At 40.9% G+C, this 13,126-nt stretch overlaps 1 protein-coding gene across 3 annotated transcripts in view; it reads right to left on the bottom strand.

Moving 5' to 3' along the window:
- Window positions 1–13,126, bottom strand: part of ldb2a (LIM domain binding 2a) — an 85,809-nt gene that overhangs the window by 63,195 nt on the left and 9,488 nt on the right. For all 3 annotated transcript variants that reach the window (XM_071542576.1, XM_071542578.1, XM_071542577.1), the window contains exon 2: window positions 1,945–2,047. In XM_071542576.1, the coding sequence (XP_071398677.1) occupies window positions 1,945–2,047 (103 nt within the window). The remainder of the gene's footprint in view (window positions 1–1,944; window positions 2,048–13,126) is intronic.

Genomic DNA, 13,126 nt, shown 5'->3' with positions numbered 1-13,126 from the left:
GAGCACCGCATCCTTATCTATGTCTGTGTGATATTCAATATGTTTCAGATATCAGAACACGAACCTATGCAGATGAGATGAAGGGGACAATATCGCAAACACAATAACAGCCTCTGCTCTGGGATATTCGCCGCTGCAGAGTAAAACCCACATAACTGCAATTTTTTGTGTTTTTTGTTTTTTTTACTTGAGTTGAAAGTTTGCATGGTCATGTTAGGTTAGTTGAGTGAGTTTCCTGACCGTCGAAAACCTATATTAAAACCCTGTGTGATATTAAAAAATACACAGATGTCATTGAGAAAATAAGCGTTCTTGTCTTTATTCCTGGAAATCTTACTTATGGCCGACATGACTGTTTCTTGCCCTGACAGCAGCGATATGAAACAAATTCTTACAGTGTGTATGTCAGTGACTTTGGGAGTCTTTTTGAATTAAAAAAACACTCACAATCAGATACAGTATCAAGTGGAGATACTCTGTGCTCGGCTCTTTTAAGTAAAAGTGTACTTTTCCCGATTTGGTGCAGCGATTTGACCCTTTTCAATTCAAAGAAAATACGTTTGCCAAGATATCAACACGCTGTCATAAAGCGGTGACATCAGGACCTTGTTCAAAGGCAGACATTTTGTCAAATGTTCCAATATGAATACCCAGTAATTTGTCTATTTTCGAGAGTGCGGTCTACATTTATGTCTATATTTAAAAAGTAAGGGCCACAATAAAGGCCTGTCATGAAACGCTTGGAGAGAGGTTACCAGGGGTTACGAGTGAAAAACCATCATTTTGAAAGAGTAACAACAAAGAGAGAGACTGTACTGTAATGTCATCGCCTCTTCCTCCCTGACAAAACAAAGAAAATGCCTTGATTTCTCTGTAAAGGTAGAGAGAGGGTGTTATAAAAAATGAAGAAATAGATGAGGGCAGAAGGGCTGTTAACATTAAAGGGAAAATCCACCCTAAAACACTTTATCACTGTTAAAAAACTATTGGTGATGTACTTTGCATTTCTGAGTCAATTTTGTCGTTTGGTGGTGTATTTTTCTTATTCTCATAGGTAACTGGCCAAACGTAGACAACATGCCATATCATGTTGAGATATTTCCAGTGCAGCTACAATGGAGTTTGATAGCAGAGCTAACTAAAACATGAATGGCAAACATCAGGTTTTGGTGTCAGTCCCTCAGAATCAAAAACCGAGGGCTAGAGCCGCCATTTTGGGCCGACGTTCAACAATCATACAGGGAGAAATCCATCGTAGAAGAGGAGAAAGACCAATTTCTCCACCCACAGTAGCCTCAATAGACCAGAATGCAATGCAGCCACAAGACAGTGTTGTGGTTTTTGTCTTAAAAAACTCTCGCTCTTGCTCTTACTGGTCTCTCCACCAACAGTTGGATGCAACAAGTTCAGACACATTTTCTGAGGGTTGTTGAAAGGCATTTTGGGAAACGCAGGAAATCAATAACTTAATTAGAAGTAGTCGAGGCAGGTTGAGGGAAAGCGGGTACACCAAACAAGTAAATTACAGCACTTCATCACAAAATAACTCCTGGAATGCATTGAACATCACAGATTGATGATCTAGAACAATGTAAGAGTATCTGAGGGTGGACTTTCCCTTTAAACTCTTTCAGTATGGAGGTGTTTCCCTTATAACCACTGTCCATACCCTTCTATTAGGATGCTAGAAGCCTAATTCCTAGAGAAGTGGGCTCGTTACTGGAAGGTTGCTGGTTTGAATCCCATTCAGGAAAATCTGGGCGAGGGAAATGAATTTGAAACGCTCTCCCTCAGAAAATATAGCAAAAATAGTCGATTGCAAGGCACTTAATCCCATATTTTTCCAGCGGAGAAATGGTTATACTCCCAATTACAACTGTCAGTTTTAAAACCTGTCCATCAAACTCAACTTTGTATAAACCCAATGCATTGTGGGAGCCTTACTGTATCTCTTTGGTCCGTCTTCGAGGCAGAAGGAGAGCGTGAGAGTGGCGTCCTCCTCGAAGAACTCGGTAGCGAAGGCGTCCCACCACAAACTGTCACTTTCCTGTTGGAGGAGAGACAGAATTAAATGTCAGTGCGACAGGGAAGACCGTGACAGATCCAGGTTTTTCTCCGTATGGGAAGTTAAGTTCCAATCCAAAACACTATATATGCATTTTTTAAAAGAATCGTTATCTTGAATTCTAAATATGCAGTATGGGAAAGCATTTCCCTACTGCATTGTCACTTAAGTTACTCCTGTCCTGTACAAAATACCGTGAGTCGTTTCAGTTTGTGAGAGGGCATCATTTTGGAATGAAATTCTTCATTTTCTTATATTACTTAATAATCCAGTGAATCTCCTTCATCCCAGTTATTGGTGATGTGCTATTACATTTGTTTTTCTGTGAGAGATCCTTTACATAAATTCAATATTGATTCATCGCGATAAGACTGAGATATTGTGAACAGGCTTTTGTATGAGCCAAGAGAAAAAAAGAAAGATTTTGTTGTTTAGAGCAGATGGCATGTATTCCCTTTATTGTAGTTTGTTGATATGTTTGTTCCTTTTAATTATAATAATAAACTGTATCTGAACTTTATTTAACTCACTTTTTTAAAAGCAGAGTTTACAAAGGGGTTTAACAGTCAAATAAGAGCAAACATCAAACTCATAAAATAAATTCAAACAAGTACAACAAGAAGGCACCAGAAAATAAAAGAACAGAGGGTAAAAACAATATAACAGTAAAAAAAAAACAAGAGGATAAAAGACAGCATATGGAACAAGTCTATAAAATTAGGTTTTAAGAAGTGATTTAAAAGAGGATACTGACTGCTACAGTAGCTTAAGCTCCTCAGACAGACACGCTGCAAAGCCAAAAGCCTGGTGAACTTTAGTTTAAGCCTGGACTTTGGAAGAGCCTGAGGCTGATAGGGGTTAAAAGTCTGTGATATAGCTTGGAGCCCAACCGCTTTGTAATGTACTGCAACTGGCACCTGGTAGTGCTATATAAACCCATTATTATTATTATTGTAGTAGTAGTAGTAGCAGTGGTAGTAGTAGTATCAGTAGTAGTAGTAGTAGTAGTAGTAGTAGCGGTAGTAGTAGTAGTAGTAACAGAAGCAGCAGTAGTAGTAGTAGCAGTAGTAGTAAGTAGTAGTAGTAGTTTTTTTTTGCATTTGAATCTGAGATTTCTGACTTTCTGGCTTGTACTTGAATGTTGCATACTGGCCTTTCACAGGCAGAGTTCGAGTATACATGTCATTTGCATAGGTGCTCTCCTTAGTCTCATATTACTGGTAGTAGTAGTAGCAGTAGCAGTAACAGTAGTAGTAGTAACAGTAGTAGTAGCAGCAGTAGTAGTAGCAGCAGTAGTAGTATTAACAGCAGCAGTAGTAGTAGTATTAGTAGCAGTAGTTGCAGCAGTACTGGTCACACCATCACAGCAGGGACAGAGACCCTCTGAGGAAACACGATCATGTAAATCCAATTGCCCTGAAATGACTCCACTAACAGCCCATCGCCCCTTCTCCCCCGCCGCTCCACAACCATCAGATAATGTTGGCGGGACGACCCCCACCCAACTGATGCTAATTTCCCCTGACACGTTATGACAGATCGCCACGTTTCATTCTGCGCCGGGCCGAGGGATGGCGAGCGCTTCCCAGATGTTGACAATTAGCGTTGTCACCATCAAGCAGTGTCAAGCCCAATAAGCGGCGACCGGGGCGCCCCGCAGGTCACCGTGTCTCAGATCCGAGGGGTCCGACGCTAAGAGAAAGAGATGTGGCGTCCAGGACCTGAACCTGGACCTTCATCTAGCAGGCCAATCAATAGGTGATTACGAGTTAGTGGGAAGGCATTCTGGCTGGCCGACCAATCAACTAACCTCTGGGCTACAGATTGGACCCTGGTGGAATGAGAGTGTGGGATGAATTACATGGAATGGGACATTTTTAGCACTTATGAGGCGTCTCTGAGGGCTAAAATTTGTCAAACGTGGAAATATAAAGTCTAGTGAAAATGTTAAGAAGAATTGTTTGAATCAGTGTTTCCACTTCCACCCTGCCTATAAGAATTAAACTAGTATTGGTTTCATTGGAGATATGTAATCTGTGATAATTGAAGAGTTCAAAACACTGTATGTCCACTGTATCTATTTTAGAAAAAGAAATAATTACAGTTCATCATCCAGTCTGGATCCAGTCTGTACAAGTAAACATATCGTCCCCAGTGGATGATGCACGCACCTCCTGGGCCAATCATTAACAAGATGCATCATCCCTCCAAGTTTCGTTATCAAAATTTAAAATGTTTTACTTTTCATTATAGCGTCCCCATCAGGCCAATTAGAGTACATTTTTTAACACCAGAACGCAGTGCCAAAAGTGTCACCCGTCCAAGTTTCAAAAGTGGTTAAAATTGGACCAGTGGTGTCTGACATCTCACATTTGAGTTAAAAAATTTGGGTCTTTAATTATAGCACTCTCTTTGGGCCAATCAGTGTGATATCTGACGCCAGAACACAGTGCGAAGAGGCATCATCATCCGTCCAAGATTCGTCGGGATTTCACTGCATGGGGGAGAAAAAGTGAAAAAGGGCAAAAAGAGAAAAAGAACTTTGCGTGCCTACTATCTACTCAAAAGCACCATAACTTGATCTATTTATGTGTTGCTAATCGTTTTGTAAGACTATGTGTTGCCTGTTTCAGATGGTGTATATATCTAATTGTAGTACAGAACTGCTGTTTCTTTACCGCACCACCAAAAGCATTCTGGGATTCAAACCACTCCAGTCCAACCTCATTACTGCCCTCCTCCATTCATATACCATTATGGATGCTTTCCGGAACAAAGTACCAAGTACCTCAGATAGTAAACTACATGGGATATGTAAAGTGCCAGTGTTCTCAGTCTAAAACAATTGGATATGTGAACATAAGTCAGGCTTTTCTCCTCTGTGTTTGTGTGTGTTATGTGGTGTTTAAGGAAGGCACGGTGTATCTGTGTGTGTGTGTGTGTGTGTGTGTGTGTGTGTGTGTGTGTGTGTGTGTGTGTGTGTCACATGGTGCCATTTCCAGACATGGTGAGTGTGTGGTGCCAGGCAGCTGGCAGCATTAGGTTTTCATTTATGAAAAAAAAAAAGTCTATATTTTAAAATCTTTATTTGAAAGGTAGCTATCCTGGTCACACACACCTCTGACCAGCTCCCCACAGGGAATAAACTGGATGAGCTGCATGTGTGTGTGTGTGTGTGTGTGTGTGAGTCTGACTGACTGTGTCATACTGTGAGAATCAGCAGGTGTGAACAGCCAGCATGTGTGTTGTGTCTGTTTTGTGTGAATACATCTATCTCAGAAAAAGAGTGACACACCGAGCAAAATAGAAAGAGAGACAGAAAGAAAAAAGAGAGAGAGAGAGTGAGAGAGAGAAAGAGAGAGAGAGAGAGAGAGAGAGAGAGAGAGAGAGAGAGAGAGAGAGAGAAATAAAAAGACATTGTATTTAGTCCTACTCAGCGTTGTGATTGAGTTCAGTAGATAATCCAGTAGCATGAGGGGGCGGGGCCTCCTGGGATTGACAGTCAAGCCAAGGGTCAACAAGACTCTCTCAACACATGCTCACACACACACACACACACACACACACACACACACACACACACACACACACACACACTGCCGCTCTCATTATCTCACTGTAAAACAAAGGATGATCCTCTATTCTATTCTATTCTATTCTATTCTATTCTATTCTATTCTATTCTATTATATTCTATTCTCAATTGGATAAAAATGATTCAGAGGTCAAAACAGCTTGTCACGCAATGTCAAAAAATAATACACAACCATGCATTTCATACATAGCGTGTGTATTGAACATATGAAGTTCCTCATATTCATTGCAGTATTCTATGTAAATTCCCCTTAGGTTTTAGACAATTGTTAAAAATACATTGCATTAATACGCAAATCCCAAATTTTATCTGGTTCCAAACAAAAAGTAGTATTTCGACTGAATGAACCTTTACTGCTCCTGAATCAGATTCAATGAAAAGTTTGATGCCCATTCTGATATAAATTCCCTGGATTAAGAGCTAGATATCCATTTTTCATGAGTTCCCACTCACTCTGTTTTACCGTGTACTGTCTTCCCGAAGCTTCCCCTCACTCTGTTTTATAGAATCCTGTATTCATTAAGCTTCCCTTTACGGTTTTAATGAAAAGTGCTATACTTAAGCTCCCCCCCCACTCTGTTTAACAGAATACTGTCTTTCTTAAAATCCCACTTATTCTATTTTACAGTATAGTGTTAGTCAACCCCCCCTTCATTCTGTTTTAATGAACAGTGTTTTACTTAAGCTCTCCCTTATGCTATTTTCCAATATGGTCTCTTATTTAAGATCCCCTTTACAGAATAATGTTTCCCCTAAGCTCGCCCTCCTCTGTTTTAAAGAATTTTCCTAAACCTGACCCTTATTCTCTTTTACAGAATAATATTTTCTGTTCTAACTCTATATGGTTCATTTGGCAGTCTATTGATATTTGGCTCTGGCCTTCAACCGTCCAAACAAGGGCCTGTGTTTCACAAAGAGCAGAGCTGACAGTGGTGTGTCTATTGTCTTGTCTCCATTAGCTCTGTGCGGCCCAGCGGGGGTTAACCACACAGTGATCTGGTTTGGTTTGTGTCTCTGTTGAATAGCCTCTTACCCAGAGGCGGGATTTGAAAATAACAAGCCCATCTCATGCAACATGAACTAGTATTTAGTTTCAGCATTCAAACTGTAACACAAATTGCAGCGTCAGTTTCATCGTTCTTCTCCCGATCACTTATTGTGTAAAACAAATTGTTAACATTTTAGATTAGGGAACAGATATTAACTATTAATAAGTTACTAATTAACATGCATATTAGTAGTGTATTGGTTCATTACTAGTCATTACAAACCACTTATTAGCACCTTATTCTGCACTATTGTATTCTGCAATTATAAACTGCGTTATAAAATGTGTTTTCCCTCAATAGCATCCTAATTAGTGCTTATAGCAGTCAGTAAGGAAACATTAATTTTAGTATGCTTTTTTCAGTATGGGTTTATAAGGTGCTAGTAGTAGTAGTAGTAGTGAGAGAAATTATAAAACTGTTGAGGGAAAACCCATAGTTAATAGTTAATATGTGTTCCCTAATCTAAAGTGTTACCACAAATTTGATCCCGCTAACTAATAATCCTCCAAAAACTTTTCTACTATCTACAGGGAAAGTTCTATTTAGAATCAGTAACCGTTAATCCTCCTTGCTGGAGCTTTTGGCCAGCTTGGACCCGCGTCTCGCCAACTTGTGAAACGTGGCTGGCTGAGCCGCGGTCTGGCCAGGTTTGGCCCGGATCTGAAGACAGTGGAGACGCTGGCAGTGAGCCAGACGGGCCGGAGCGCAGCAACAGCCTGGCCAGTGGAGACAAGCCACACCAATCCTCTGGCTGAGGCTGAACCCAGCCACTGGACGCCTCATGCTGCTGTGGATGTTGTCTTCAATTTCAATTTCAATCCCCCCCCCGACTACAGCAGGAATTGTTATTAAGAGCTTTGCTTTTATACTGGGTTATAAAACTGTAAATGCCATATCATTTCGTAAAGAAAGGGTTTTTCCCCTTGTATGTGTGATGTATGAGATTGTGGTGTGCCTAATTCTGGGCAACAATCAGTGAGCAATCAATAGAGATCAATAGCATTAAATCAAGTCAACAGGAACAATGAACTCTACTTCCCAGTCCTGGTAGCATCACTGTTAAATCAAAACGTCAAATCCAACAACAGCCAATCATACTGTATCATTTGTCAAATGCCCCTCAGTGCTAAATAATCAATGTTCCTTCTTTTGGCCAAATCAAGTCAACTCATCGGAAAACAACATAAACCAAACTTAGCCTGCATTCTCCTGTCTTCCAACATCATCCTCATTCTCTTTTTGTCTCTCTCTGTATCCATTTCCCTCTCCCTCCCTCTCTCTGTCTGTCTCTCTGTCTCTCTCTCATCCTCCTCGATGCAGCACTGCTCGCTGACAGACGACGTCCTGCCTTCATTTACGCCTGCAGACTCTCTGACGAGCCACGTGGCGTGACGATGTTTGTTGTCAAATGCTACAAATCAGACCGACTCTGAGGGACCCGGGGTGAACTGACACGGTCGCCGCCGTGACGGCCGTCAGCCGATAAGGCTGTATTGATTCAAACGGATCGTCCCCCGTCTGAGGGGGATTTATCAATGTGTCAATTGCCCACTAGCCGACAACAAATCACCAGCGTTGGCCGGGCCACAGGGATTTATGGGAAATCCAGAGGATTGGAGGGACAGCATAGGGAGGATCCTCAGTAAATAGCAACAGAGCCGAGGGTTAAGTCCTCGCATATAGAAATGTCCATACAGTCTGGATACAGACGACATACAGACGATACAATGTGGCAACAGAAAACACACGGACAACACTTGTGTTATGTATAGAAATGCACAACAGCACCCACATGTAAAGTATGTATGAGCATGTGTGTAAACATTTATATAGGAATGTATTTGTGTACAAGTATACTCATATCTACACAAATACATTCCTATATACAAAAGGCAAACTGTGTACATTCAGAGCACACACACACACACACATACACACATACCTGTGCTACGATACACAATTATACCACATTAAACACGACCACTATTTTCTCCCTCTCTCACGCTTTCTCTCTAACAGTCCATAAAACCACCAATGTCACAACGTTTAACATAAACCATTTTCCCAGCATGCTTTAGTTAGCGGGTATTTTTCTGCCTTTGCTCCCAGCCTATTGTGGGAGAATGGCCTCCAAGAGTGTAGGCGTGTCTAGGGCTCTAACCTTGGTGAATTAACAATGTCTGAAACCCCATTCAACTGCTGAATAGCTTATAGCTTGGCTGACTGGCGGGCCAAGGGAGTTCTACTGTTGTCAAATATCTTCAGGTTATGGGGAGCAGAACAGCTGAACACATCCAAAGACTCGTTAGATGTCTAGAAAAGGATCCTTGGCAAGTTAACTTTTTATTTTTTCCACATCTGAAATGATGCGAGGTATTCACAGTTTTTTTTCTTTTTTCTGCAAGCCAGCGGTTCCCAAAGTGGGGGCCTTTGACCCACAGCGGTCCTTGAGAAGGCTGCTGAGGGGTCCTCGACAAAATTAAGGAATAGTTAAAATGTATTACTATTTCATTCACCAGATGTTAGCGCCATGAGAGAACACAGTGTAAAAATGACTTGATATAGAGGTTTCACTCTCCCCACCTACAGTAGAAATTCTGTACTAAATCTAACAATAAAAATCTCCTTAACAAATAGGACTCAGTACCTTAACATATATATCTATTAATGGGTGCTTAAGATGAAAAATTATGGGAACCCCTGATAAAGGCTGCATGTGCTACAGTGCTTTAATCATGTCAGACTCGCTGCACCCTAATGTTTGATATAAACACAGCTTTATCCTCTCGGGTCTTGAGTGTTTTTCTATAATGCAAACTTAACGTGTTGCTTCATTTTGGCCACCTAAGAGCCGCTAGCCATGCATTATGCAAATGAAGAGAAATGAATGCGGGGAAAAAAAAAAAAAAGCCATTGCCCTTGAACAGCCACCGTACATTTCTCCACAGTAACTTCCACTCTGTAAATGCGGTCGGTGAGGAGGTTCGCACCTTTAACCGCATGTTTGCTGAACTGCCGCGGCCTCGTTCCCATTCTCCCTTTTTCAGCTGTCAGAAGTTACAAGGAATAGTCTGGGAACTAGTTGACTGAGAGATATATTGTTTGTGTTAGGTTAGGTTTAGGGTTAAGATTATTATACAGAAGAGACTTGTCTGCTGTACTAATGCATTGTACTGTCCATTCACCACTGTAACACAAGACACTGCTCACTCATTGTACAGCGAGTCGCTCTTGATGAGAGCATCAGCCAAATGCCTAAAAATGTAGAATATCCCCATGCACACTCCACATTCACACTTGCACATGTAATTTGTTTTTTTCACACATATTAATAAAAGGGGGAAAAGAAATGTATGAATTTATGCAGGTTCAATAAAAAAAACCCAAGGGGCTTAAAAAAACGTCTCACCTCAAAGGAGACGAGCAAACAAAAACAAGTCAATATTACAGGCAAAGACACAAGTGAATCGGGCAACATACTGTATGTTAAGTGACGGCAAAACTCAATAAGGAAAAGGAAAATGCAGGAAAATGGAAGAAAAAAAATGCATAAATGAGAAATTAGGGGAGTAAAATTAATTAAAGTAGCCATGAAGCCATGATGCAGAAAATAAAACCATGGGGAAAGTGAGGGTGGGGCTCTGATTGGGAGGCTCCACCACCAATCCACCAATCCACCAATCCATCACCACCTCTGCATCCAACAACACACCTCCATGTGCTAATTAGACCAATGAACACTCAACACACCACGCTCTCCCTTCCATTGCCTAACGAGGACCTCAATCAATAGCGGATTTCATCAAATCCACAGACGTTGTTCAGTTGGAGTTAATGTGCTTTGTTGTCGCGTCTCTACGGTTCGCTCTCAGTTAAAGCACATCTTCACCTGTTGCTTGTTAGTTTGATCAATGCGACTGAGGAGCTGAACAGGAAGGGGGGCATTAAACAATACACAGGTGGTTTATGGGAAATCCAGAGGGTGAAATCTATGAGAGAGCTTGTGCATTCAAGTCCAAAGGCTTGCTTAGGGCTGCACAATATTGACAAAAAAAAAAAAAAAAAATCCTAATTCAATTCTTTTTGCTGAATATTGAAATTGCACTATGCATTTTGATAACTGTGGCTGCAGCTTATCCTGTAAATTAATTTGTATTTATTTTATTTTTTTTCAGGGCTTAAGAAATGGTCAAAAAACTTGGGGTGGGGTGGAATGACGTACCAATGCTGACAATTTGCACCGTTTGAATAAAATGAAAGATTTTCCCTGACATGCGACTTAATTTTGTAGGTCAGGCATTCTGCTCAGGAGACGAGTATCTTGGTTAGGAAGCTGAAACATCTTTACCTATAATTAAAAACTGCAACCTCTGGTGATTTGATAATTGCAGTCAATATTGCAATTTTGATATTTTTACTATTTACTGCGCAGTGCAGCCCTATGTAGTTGTTAAAGTATACTGCCTTACTGTGTTAAAGGTCCGAGCCTCTGGTTATCTTTGCACCAACACATTATAGAGCTTTATAGAGAATTACAGAGAATAAGGCCATGCTATCCACTGGCCTAAGAGCAAACCCTAGGACTCAGGCCAAGCTTATATCATACAAGAGGGACAGTGACAGGACAGTTCTATGTATGACTGTAGTAATCATTATAATTAAATTCTTGCTACTGGGTTACAGCCAGTGGTGGAAGAAGTGGTAGAAGTAAAAGTACTCATTATGCAGAATGGCCCATTTCAGAATAATACCGTATATAGTATATTATTGAATTATAATTATTGATGCATTAATGTGTAAGCATCACTTTAATGTTGCAGCTGGAAAAGGTGGGGCTGATTTCCACTACTTTATATACTGCTGGGTAGCTTACAGTAATCTATAATAATACATCACAATTTATTAGTTGATTATATTTTGTATTAATAATCTGAATCTGCAAAGTACCTAGTAACTTAAGTTATCAAATAAAGGTAGTGGAGTAAAAAGTACAATATTTCCCTTTGAAATGTAGTGAAGTATAAAGTAGCATAAAATGGTAATACTCAAGTAAAGCACAAGTACCTCAAAATTGGACTTAAGTACAGTATTCGAGTAAATGTACTTAGTTACTTTCCACCTCTGGTTACAGCAGCATAATAAGAAGAAGAAAAAGAAGAAGAAGAAGAAGAAGACGAAGAAGATGAAGAAGAAGAAGAAGAAGAAGAAGAAGAAGAAGAAGAAGAAGAAGAAGAAGAAGAAGAAGAAGAAGATACTGTATTGATCCCCTCGGGAAAATTTCGTCTCATTTTGCTTGCTGCCTTCTATAGTGATACAGGAAGGTCAAAGGTCAGGGTCGGCTGCAGTGCCACGCCCCCCCGGAGCAGGCAGGGGTTCAGCGCCTTGCTCAAGGACACTTCAGCAGGGTGGAGGCTTGTCTACAGGCGGCATGGCCCAGTGGTTGTCAGTCGGTATCCCAGCTGGGGAAGATCTAGGCAAAGTTTCTGCTATACAACAGAGCAGGAAAATCTTCTCTGGGTAAATAAAGGCTCAAACAAGTTATCGTTCCAAGCCAGCGATATTCAGATGTCCATCCCTCAACAATCTTAACTATTCAGCCATGTTCATCGTTACAGAAAAAAAAAAAAAACACAGTATGCTACGGTTGCATCAAAAGGCTGATCAGCAAAATGACGAAACACCCAGAAACCGGGACACAGAGCAGCGGCTGCCTCCCAAAGCAACAGTCCGCAGGAATATCTCCCCCATATTCACTGTAGCTCTCATTAGGGTCATACTGTTAGAGCAAACAGACATTTTACAATTTAACTATGCATTTTAATGGAAATATCCAGCCTAAAACACTTGAAAACTGTTTAAAAAAAACCCACAATGTACCTTGTGTTTCTGGACCTATTTTGCTTTTGGGTGATGTATTTTTCTTATTGCCCTGGATAACTGGCCAAATGTGACGCCACGCTGAGCTGTTTCCAGTGCAGCTGGTTTGAGTTTGATAGCAGGGAATTTTTCAGCGATGTAAAACATCACCAGTAAATTTAAAGGTTTTGGTGTCGGTCCCTCAGAATCAAAAGAGCGGGGGGTGTCTCTTTCTAGAGCCGCCATTTTGCACCAAGAGACGTTCAACAATCATACAGGGAGAAATCCATCGTAGAAGAGGAGAGAGAGACCAGTTTCTCCACCGACAGTAGCCTCGATAGACCAGAATGCAATGCAGCCACAAGACATGCTGCGTTATTCGTAAGGGGCGCAACTTTTTCTCAACTGGAAATCTGTCACTCTCTTTGCTCCTACTATCGCTATCACTATTGGTCTCTCCACCTACATTTAACTGGATGCAACAAGTTCCGATACGTTTTCTGAGGGGTGTTGAAAGGCATTTTGGGAAATGTAGGAAATCAGTAGAAGTAAACGAGGTAG

The sequence above is a fragment of the Centroberyx affinis genome, unplaced genomic scaffold (genome assembly GCF_046629955.1).
Source record: "Centroberyx affinis isolate AG114_WGS23_722 - 3 ecotype Tasmania unplaced genomic scaffold, CSIRO-AGI_Caff_v1 ptg004126l_1, whole genome shotgun sequence".
Lineage (NCBI taxonomy): Eukaryota > Metazoa > Chordata > Actinopteri > Beryciformes > Berycidae > Centroberyx > Centroberyx affinis.
This window is presented reverse-complemented; position numbering and strand designations above follow the sequence as displayed.